The sequence below is a fragment of the Phaseolus vulgaris genome, chromosome 1 (genome assembly GCF_051622355.1).
Source record: "Phaseolus vulgaris cultivar YP4 chromosome 1, ASM5162235v1, whole genome shotgun sequence".
Classification (NCBI taxonomy): Eukaryota; Viridiplantae; Streptophyta; class Magnoliopsida; order Fabales; family Fabaceae; genus Phaseolus; species Phaseolus vulgaris.
Genome location: NC_143498.1, coordinates 2161836 through 2172282, shown reverse-complemented (window position 1 = coordinate 2172282; position 10447 = coordinate 2161836). Strand labels below are relative to the sequence as shown.

Genomic DNA, 10447 nt, shown 5'->3' with positions numbered 1-10447 from the left:
TCAAACTGTGTCGTGTGGAGATGATATGAAAAGGTTGTTGTATGTGTTGAAAAACTGAAACATGAAAATATCTGTCTTCACTGAACCGCGTTATACGATAGAATAGTTGCTTTGTTTTTTTGGTTTTTTTCTCTTTTTGTTGTTCTGATACAAGAAAAGAAAAAGATGAATATGATTCTTAACACTCTCGGATATGATTTCATACGCGCATTGCTTAACTGAATATCTCATAAGCTTTTCTTTTCTTCTTTGAACTCCAAGAAACTGCATAGTTTTCTTTCACATGACACTTACATTACATCACTGCCAAACCTTGAATGTCAAAATCTTTAGAAAAAAATCTCTTTCCAATTAATTTTTCATCCATCCCAAGGAAAATATATTATATTATTAAAGTGGATGTAATTTATTTAAGAGTTTCAGAATACTATTTTCTTTTTAAAATTTCTCCTTTTTTGTTTTGATAACTAAAAAAATTCTAATTATCACACTATTCTTAAAAACAAGTTATCAAGTAGTTCTTTGGATGTCAAAAGATAATTTTCCTTCTTACTAATTGCCTGTTGGTACTCTCAACTTTGAAATTATATAATTTATATTAGACATTATGAATTTAATTTTACTTTTTTAGTTATAAGAGTATTAAAGGTATCAAAATGGGTTGAATCCTTAGATTAATTGGATTCATAAGTTCGAGTCGAATTAAATTATAAAAAATAAAATATCATTAATGGTAAATTCCAAATAAGTTGAATTATAAAAATTAAAATGTAATTTACTGTACGTTAAATCAATCTGACTCACTTAACCATGAGTCAAATGTGTTCTTAGTGAATTATAAATCATTTTTGTAATAGGAAAAAAAAATACAACTTAAAGAGATTAGAACTCTTAATATTAATTAAATACTTCAATGTTAATATATATGTATATATACAAAAGATTCATATAAAAAAATGTTCCCAATTTTTCAATTGTTTAATTTTTATTTTTTTTATATTGTCACCTAATCTTTATTAGATTAAGTTGCAATGAAAAATAACAAGCTCAATATAAAGTAAGTTAAGTTAAGCGGAATGATTTTTAATTCAACTCATTGGAAACTAACCCATGTGATTTAACTTTATTCCGTTTGACACTCTTAAATAGTCTTTCCTCGAATATTATGAACTAAAAAAGTTATTTTATTCTATTAGCTTTTTGTATTTAATAATATTAATTTCTTCCTTGTAAGGAAATTTATAATTATGATTGAACTTGGAATAACCACTCTAGTATGATTCAAAGTAGGAAAGAGGAAAATTATAGAAATGAGTTCATTAACTACCTAGTATCTTTTTTTAATAATTTAGTGATTGAACACATTTTGAAAAATATTTTAATTAATTATATAAATCGTGATTCTCTAAACTAGGGGTGGAAAAATATGTTTGAACCATGAGCTAGCTCAACTCACCATACGCACGAGACAAAACAATTGGAACAAATTTAGTTTTTTTTTTTTTAAATTATATCGGTTAACATTTTTATTTTTTTAATATTGAAATGTTATTTAATAATGTCTGAATATGTTTAATTTATTTGATTGCAAAATTGTATAGATTCACACTTTAATTTTCACTTCCTAACTTTATATTTGCAATATAACTTGCCAACTATAGTTAATAGTTAATAGTTAATGTTTGATGAAATATGTGAATATCTTAATTGTACAATTATAAATACACAACTTTGAATTTACTGTAATAAATATATGAAACAAGTTGGGCACAAAACATACTTAAATAAATGAACCTATCTATTGCATGAACTCATGATAAATTGAGTCATGTTACAAATCTTAACTTACCAAAACGTGAACCAGTATGAATCGACTTATTTTACCAAAAATATATGCATCCTTTCACCTTTTCTAAGAGAATAGTTGTCCCACACATTTAAGGTGTGTTGTAGAAAATAGAGACCCCGTCAGATCGTTGCTCATATGTTCTATTATCATTCATATGCATTAAACTTTTCTATTTAAATGCAATAAGCTAGTAATTTTTGGGTGAATCCGGGGTATTCTTGGTCAGGAGCCAAGGATTAAAGCCTTCGTATAAAGAGTTGACATCCCTATAACTATTTCTCCATACACATGGACCTAGATATCAAACATCTTACTATGTGCTTTGAGGGACACAGTTATTTGTCATTCATGTTGGTGCAATATGGTAATGTCTTGGGAATTTACAGAGTATAATGTCTTGATAGATAAATAATATTTAAAATTAAAACAAAGAAGCAGATGGATATGAATTATCTGATGTTTGTAGGGTAACATGATATGATCACGTTAAAAAGAGAAAGATGCATTTTTATGAAATAAAGACTCACTTGTATTTCTCTTTCAACTATACCCACCCTGTCATATAACCAAATAACATGAAAGAATCCAAATTTGAATTGGATATGAATGGCTACTAACTGTAGTTGTAAATACATTTTGCATTGCCACCATTCTTTTTTACATACATATGTACATGTTATGCAGCAAAAGTAGATATATTAAAGAAAGTTAAGGTCGCGATACGCACAGTTGCCTCATGGGTGTGAGCATTCTTGCAAAACGCAGGGGCACGTGTGCCTTGATATATGTCCCTTGCTCAGTATATTCCTATATAAATTAAAGATAAAATATAAGTTCAACGATAGCATACAAGCACGAAAACCATCATATGATGAACAAGGGAAACCAATTCCATAATTGGTTAATGGGAAAAAGTATATATTACTTACAATTTTTTCTACCATTCCAACCTGGTGTATGGTACTGAGAAGGTCCCCATTTTCAAATGGGACCAAAGCTTCTACCCAAACCATGGAGTCCTGTCAATGAATAGATTTTTTATTGGCAAATGTAAATAGTTCAAAGTTCAAACAAATTGATTACATGGTATCAAATACTAAAATGTTATGTTTTGAATTATATTCAGTTTGTTTTCAACTTTGTACCTTTAGCCTGTCTTGAACTGCATTACAAAATTCTTGCAAACCATCACCACTTATAGCAGATATGCATACAACATCATCTCTTTTTTCAGCTTCTAGCCTGAGTTTATGGGGATCACTAACTTTATCAACCTGCAATAAGAAGTCAGATGCACCAGAATGTTTAACCTGGAGTTCATGACGTACTATATTCAATTTTGGGTGCTCAGTTAAGCTTGTTGATGAAGAAAGAAAATGACCTCAGTCCTTTAAATAGCACACATTAAAAGAGGAATTTCATTCAAGTGAATTGATCAAATTTTAAAGAAAGAACCAATTTTAAACTGAAAGCAAATCATTGAGTCCTAAAATTTATTTAATCCATTCTGGTTGTATGACTTACATCCCAGTATTTGATGATCCTAATCTAAAATGACGGGATAATCAGTGCAAATAAAAAAAAAAGACAAGATATCAATTAAAGAAAAAATGCAAATGAAAGGAAAACGTAAGTCTAAGACTAGAAAAAGACAGGATATCAATTAAAGGGAAAATCCGAATGAATGGAAAACTTAAGTCTATGATTAGAAAAAGACAATTGAGGTAAAAAAAAAATCTAAGATTTTAAGACACATTTCCTCTGGTTTTTATAATGAGTCAACTATCATTAAAAGCTTAAGTTGTTCAATGCAGACACGTGAATATAGTTACAAGACTCCCCCCAAGAGCCTTTTGGGATGACGTATGGACATTGCATTGACCCATCTACCTTTTGTTCAAATTCAACTCTTGTTACTTTTAGAATTAGGGTAGTAATGATCAACTTCACGTCAACAGGATCTTGGTCATTAGGGATTTGATACCATATCCGTAATCAACTATTCCAAAAAGCTTAGATCATTGAGTAAAAGCACACAAATGATTTTATAGCGATAACAATTTCAATAAAATGTTAGTTAACCCCTCCAATTTCAATTGTTTAAATTTTCAAGTTAGTCTTCCACATAACTTACGGATTGTTGGAACAATTTTAAATTTTAATATTCTTTTGGAAACGGAAATAATTTACAGTTACAAGGATATAACCATTTTTTTATTTAAAAGAAAAAATACATTGATAAAGAAACACACAAAAAATCATTTACTCGAAAGATTAAATTGTAATGAAGCAAATTTAGAATAGACTAACGTCCTTAAAAAAATGTAACTAAATTCCTACCCAAGTAATAAATTGGATGGACGGCATAGGTTCAAGGAAATACCTTAATGTCTTCACAAAACAAGAAAATAAGGGGAGATACACAAACTAAATACACAATTTTCAGAACAGGAAACCAACAAAAATGTTCGACAATACCTTGTTCCAGACCATCAATTTTGGAATTGATGATACATCTAGTTCTGACAAGACTTTGTCGACTGCATTTATCTGTTGCTCAGCCAGGGGATGACTGCAATTCACAAAAAATACTTAACAAAATGTGATGGTGTAGGTCACCACCACTGATTTTACTAACTTCCTTTTCTTTAAAAATTAAGTTCTTCATAGTATTTTCACTTATACATACCTTATATCAACCACATGCACCATCAATGATGACTCCGATATCTCCTCCAGTGTAGCTCTGAAGGCAGCAACCTACAGAAAGCAGAAAAACAGTTTTTGGTAACTTAATAATTTGGGCCTAATTTCTACAGCAACATGTTAAGTTGATAGTAAACCGTGCTCTAAAAAATTACAAAAAAAAAAACATTTTTTGTAAAAAAACATCAAGAGCAAAATTAATTGCAAGAGAGTTATCTTTCTTACTAAAGTAGTAGGTAACTTCTGAATAAAACCAACAGTGTCTGTTAGGAGAAACTCCTTGCCATTCTTCATCTGGATGAAAGCAAATGAACAACCCACAGCATGTTAAAATAACCATTTCTAACCGAACAAGACTTATTTTCCTGCACTATTTAGTTTGTCTAAAAGTAGGCAGAGTTGTAATGTGAAGAGAGAGTGTGGTCTAACAACTTTCAATTTCAAGTGATTTAATTTATAAAATACTTTAACTTAAATTAATTGTGAATAGACCTTCACTTTCTTACTTTACAAGTATCCTCACTTTAGAGGAGCAAAATACTTTCATTAACTTTTAGATTAAAAAAATGATGACATTTAGTCATCCCACAGCCATTATACACTGTAAACATAGGAAATGGCTATGCGGCCAGTTAAAGGACCATCCTAAGCCCTTGGATAGTTCTTTATTCAGTAAAAGAGTTGAAGATGGAACCTAAATCTCATTACAAATAAAAAGTATACACAATAGTTGAAAGCAATCAACAATCTGAAAACAATGAATAGTTTGTGTATAAAAGATGGGAAATTCTCCAGGGATGTTTTGACTTACCTGTACCCTCCTCGTAGTTGGATCTAAAGTTGCAAATAATTTGTCCTCAGCAAGAACATCTGCTCCAGTTAGTTGATTCAAAAGTGTACTCTTACCAGCATTTGTGTAACCAACCTACAACGTTGTCAAAATCATTATCAAATTATTTATTTAGCATTACCATGATGTACAAGCTTCAAAGGTCACCCAAAGAGTAAATGGCCTCAATATAATTGTAAAAACTAACCAAAGATACCACTGGCACGGGCACTGAGAGACGCCTGCTACGGTACTGCTTTCGATGTTTCCTAACAGATTCTAGCTCTTTCTTTAGAATACCAATCTGCCAAAGCCCCATCAGAAATTTCTCAGAAAAACAGATTCCAGAGGTATAATATAACAGAAAAAGTCGCGAACTTTCAGAGAAATGCATAGTCAGTAATCCGTATGTTACTACTCAGAAATATACAATGTGTCTACTTGCCAGTATTACACCAGAACACAGCACATCAATTCAATCAAATAGCAGAATTTTGCAGAAAACTTGATAAATTTGACAACTACAAAAGACTGTCTGCTTACTTGATTACGCAGAATACGTTTATCCACTTCTATTTGCTTTTCACCCATTCCCTTCACCTTTCCTCCAGCTTGACGCTCAAGATGAGTCCACATTTTTGTTAGACGAGGTAGTTGGTATTCCATTTGTGCTAATGAAACCTAGAATTAGAAAGACAGTAGAATAATCTGAAAAAGGATTGAATATTCTCCTGCTAGCCAAAGCAAGTTCTGGTCATAACATGAATAGATAAAAAGCACTTTTAATTCGGTGATTTCAATGGTTCTTTTTTTTGCTTCATAAGAGTACAGTACTCTACAATAATTAGCTGCTAATATCTGGAAAGTGTCTCACTTGATTGAAAAACATAAATACAGTACATCATTTTACTACAAAGACTTATAAGTTATACATATTATTGTCTTACTTAATAATGAATTAATGATATTAAATATTTTCATATATAATACTTAAAAAGATATTTATGACAATTATTAGAGTAAACTATCAATAAATAATTTGTTTATCTTATGATCGTGTAATGGTTAAAATTAAAGGTTGGGATAAATGATAATAAAAACATGAAACTCACGGAAAAGTCCTTGTTGCATTTATATTTCAACTGGGTTGATCAGGTACTGAAACCTTAATAAAAACAAAGGATACTGATGAAACTTCTTTCTAATTTAAAATTGCCTGTAAAGACGCTTCATGTGTTGCTGCTCGTTGATTAAATATATCAAGGATGAGGGCAGTTCGATCACAAACTCTCACATCTCCACCAAAAATCTTTTCCAAGTTGCGCAATTGCCTAGAATTAGCAGGGGCCAGAAATTTTATGTGAGACGTAGGGTGGCATTTCTTATGCAGCAATTTGACTTTAAAAATAATAATGAATCTTGGAACAGTTGTCTGACAGAATCAGGAAAACAAAAAAAGAGAAAGAATATAATTATAACAATTATCTATGTTCACATAAGCAAGCACGATATATTAGTAACTAGAAATCATAAGCTTCAAGATTAAAATGTCACAGATTTCGGGACCCAGTTTTGATTTCAGGGCTATTCTTAGCATTTGAAACATCTTAATAGTTCATAAAATTAATCAGGGTTATGATTAGTATTTTAGTAAGTACTCATGTTCACAAATCAGCATTTTGATTTTCAAACTATGGGGTTGTAAACTTCTAGTTTGAGGTACGGTTTATGTAAGTGATAGAGCCTTTTCACTTAATTTCCAAATTCCCCTTGTGATTTTAGTTGTAGAAGTCTCAAGCCCTATAATATCAAGAATCAATAAACTCTTGTAGAAAATAGATCTATTTAAACCATTGCAATGATCTCTCTTCTAGGAAGTTACCAGATTTATGAACAATTACATTAAATTGATCTGTTCTAGGTTCTCTGATGTAATCAAGCCTTGATGCCTAGGGACTCAAAAAATGTTGTCCAAGTTCCTAATGAAGGGTAAGATTTTAGCAAAGTTAAATGATTTGTATGTGTGTCGGAAATTAAGGGCCAATGTAATTGACAATAGTAAGAAAATCAGTATAAAGTCATTACAAAGATTAGCTAGACAACACTTGAGGGTAAGTTTGGGAGTCAAGAGAAGTACAGAGGGAAAATAATCAAACAAGAATGCAGGGGAATAGAAAAGAAGAAAGTGGGAGGTTATGTATAAGTTTCCTTCACCTTGTTCAGATATTCAAAAATCCACCAAATTGGTGAACTTCAAACAACAATAAAAGCCTTATCCCAATAGATGCGGTTGGCCACATAGATCGCACATTATCATTGGGCTCGGTTAATTGGTTAACTTCAAAATCTTCATAAGAAAATGAATAAGGTTTTGGAAGTGTTAGAAGACAATGTCCTGTCTTCCTCCACTCTTTTAAGTAAACTCTCGACTTTCTCCTTCCCTCCCTTTTTTTCTCCATTCACTTCCATCCAAACATACTCTAAAGAATCCTTCTGTCTATTCTAGAGAAACAGCAGAGAGAGGTCTATAAGTAAGGTTTATTCCATGTATTTCCTTCAAGTAAAGGTCAGATATTGGAACCACTCAGAGTCGCTTATCCAAGTTTTGCTTTATCCTCCATAAAAAATTTAATTACCACTTCCATAACCTATAATCCAATTAGGGTTGCTTTGATTGAATCATTTTTTCAGCTAATTTTTTGTTAGTTGATTTCTACACCTACCTAACTAGTCAAATTAACTTCACAGTTTATAGCGTCAAAACCTAGTATTCCTTGATTGTGGTTTTCATAGAACTCATCAATCTCAAAATCCTAATGTTGCTGGTAACAGCCCAATTGACTGCTTGATAACTCTCCAACAGCCTGTAAATTGATATTCTCTGCCATAAATACATCAAACTCCAATAGGTTAGTTCAAGCTAGCTGACTATTTTCCTAACATTCAAAAGGTTCCAAATCATTGCAGTCACTTCAAATAGAAACCAAGCATTCAAACAGAACCTGAACAACTTTTGCATAAAGCCTGAAATAGAAAGATTTGAATTCCAACCACCTCCACTTAAGGCCTACAAGAATATTAACTTTAGTCTGATTTTTACTACCCTTTTATGGTCAGTTATGAAGACAAAGCACCCTCAGAGTAGATGAAATAATCAGATGTCAACAAACTAAATGGTAGCTTGGACAAAAAAAAATAGTATTAGCAGGAGCCTACATATAGATGGCATAAATGTTAAACAAAAGGAAAAGGGGACCTTACCCGGCTGACAGTTCATCATCAAAGATAACGGTTTCAACATCCAATGCATGAATTGCACTCTTAATTTCAGAAACCTTGCCAGAGCCAATGTATGTCCGAGGGTTTGGAGAAGTGAGCCTGTACTAATTCAGAAATTGAGTCAAAAAATAATATTTTATCCCAAAAGAAAGGAAAACAACATAAATGTACTTTATCAATTAAAATCTCTCATGGAGAAGATAGAACTGCTGGTTTATACGACCAAAACAGTATTGTTTATCACAGAGTTTACAGGTTGAATTGTGGAATCAGCCTCATGCAAATGCAAGGAAAGACTACCTACCATAGTCCCTTAACAGGTCCAACTCTCCCTGTTGGACCCCTGCCATGGCTGGAACTTTATAGCACCAAGTTGCCCTTTGCTCTTAATGAACTATTGTCAGAACATGAAAGAGAGTAAGGGAGAAGTTTGCGAAAATGCGCTACATTAATCAGTAGCAGCCATGGTCTTTTAGTCCCCATCAATGATGTAAGAAGTGGGTTGATTCTCAGGATTATTTGAAATGAAAAGAAGAACTTCACAAAGAGGGGATTACACTTGCACATAAAGCATCGTATGCAAACATAGATATAAATTGTTACACCCTTTTTCGGAAAGTAAGAGGAGGAACGAAAAAAGAGATAGAAACCAGAAATAGAGTAAGTGGGTATAAACAGTTTACTTCTTCTGGTGGTGTGACGTGATGTGGCAGTGCCAATGTATAAATAACACTGTTGATTCTAATAACATCCAGAGAAGAATGAAAAAGTATGCAATGAAATACAGAAACATCATAAAACCTAAACAAGATGTGCTACTCAGCTGCATGACACAAGAAGAAGAGAATCACTCTATTGAAACTCGAAATCAGGCATTCCACTTATTCAATACATCTATATGATGCGACATTTTCACCACAACAAACTGACAGAGACAATAATAGATGCAACTATAACATAATAACTGCGTTTTTTTTCAGTAAATTGAAGCTTGAGTAATTGCAAAATCACGTTTAAGAAAACTAAAAGTGGTTTACTCACTTCTGGTAAGTAGAGCCAACAACCAATAATCCAGCAGTGTCAGCTAACTGCGCCAATTCGCTCAGGGACTCTTCGTTTCCAAAATCCTGAACATCGTTCTTGCGCTCAACACCTACGAGATACGCTTTTTCCTCAAAAACCTGAAAACGCCAAATAATCATACAATCGAATTAAGAAAGCGAAACAAAGAGAGAAACAGAAGAAAATAAGAAAAGCGAATAGCGAGTAGAGACTTCTCTTCCGTTGCGGAGCTTGAAGCGGTTATCCGAAACGACTTCGTCTTCTTTCTTCTTTCGAAGTCTAGTTCCTTTATCTTCGGAAGAGAGCGGCGGCTGAACTGTTTCGTCGGTGTGCCGCTCCGTCTCCAGCCGAACCGTTTCATTCTGCGGTGAAACGGCGTCGCTTGAGTCGTTAGACGACGACGCGAGCTCAACTTCGGAATCGCGGTGGAGAACGGAGGTGGTGGAAACAATTGCGACGGTGAGAGGGGATATGCATAGGGGACGAATTGGGATTGGTGGTGATAAATAGTGATAGCGTTGTTGTTGAATCAACGGTGGTGATGGTGGTGATGGTGGTGGTGGATGAATAAGCGAACCGTAGAGAAATGCAGCACCACTCATATCTTTCTTCAATTTTCAACTCTGAAGTAGCATGAATATGCTTGCTTCAAGCTTCTTCGCCTTTTTCTACGTTTCTCTACAGTAATGGATTGCATTGAGTTTAAACGAATTAATATTATT

General features: G+C 32.8%; 1 protein-coding gene across 3 annotated transcripts; it reads right to left on the bottom strand.

Annotated features, from left to right (window-relative positions):
* Window positions 1–2354: 2354 nt before the first annotated feature.
* On the bottom strand, window positions 2355–10447 carry LOC137816379 (GTP-binding protein, HflX). Of its 3 annotated transcripts, none has more exons than XM_068619495.2 (13): window positions 9938–10447; window positions 9705–9844; window positions 8646–8762; window positions 6601–6715; window positions 5928–6065; window positions 5593–5688; window positions 5367–5480; window positions 4781–4849; window positions 4539–4609; window positions 4328–4421; window positions 2995–3123; window positions 2779–2868; window positions 2355–2656 (listed from the first exon to the last, which is right to left on the bottom strand). In XM_068619495.2, the coding sequence occupies exons 1-13, from the start codon at window positions 10325–10327 to the stop codon at window positions 2558–2560; spliced, it is 1662 nt and encodes a 553-aa protein (XP_068475596.1). In that variant the 5' UTR covers window positions 10328–10447; the 3' UTR covers window positions 2355–2557. The 3 variants fall into 3 exon arrangements, with proteins under 3 accessions (XP_068475596.1, XP_090151670.1, XP_090151632.1); XM_090295544.1 differs by having other exon boundaries at window positions 6497–6715; window positions 9938–10395; XM_090295506.1 differs by having other exon boundaries at window positions 2355–2868; window positions 9938–10423.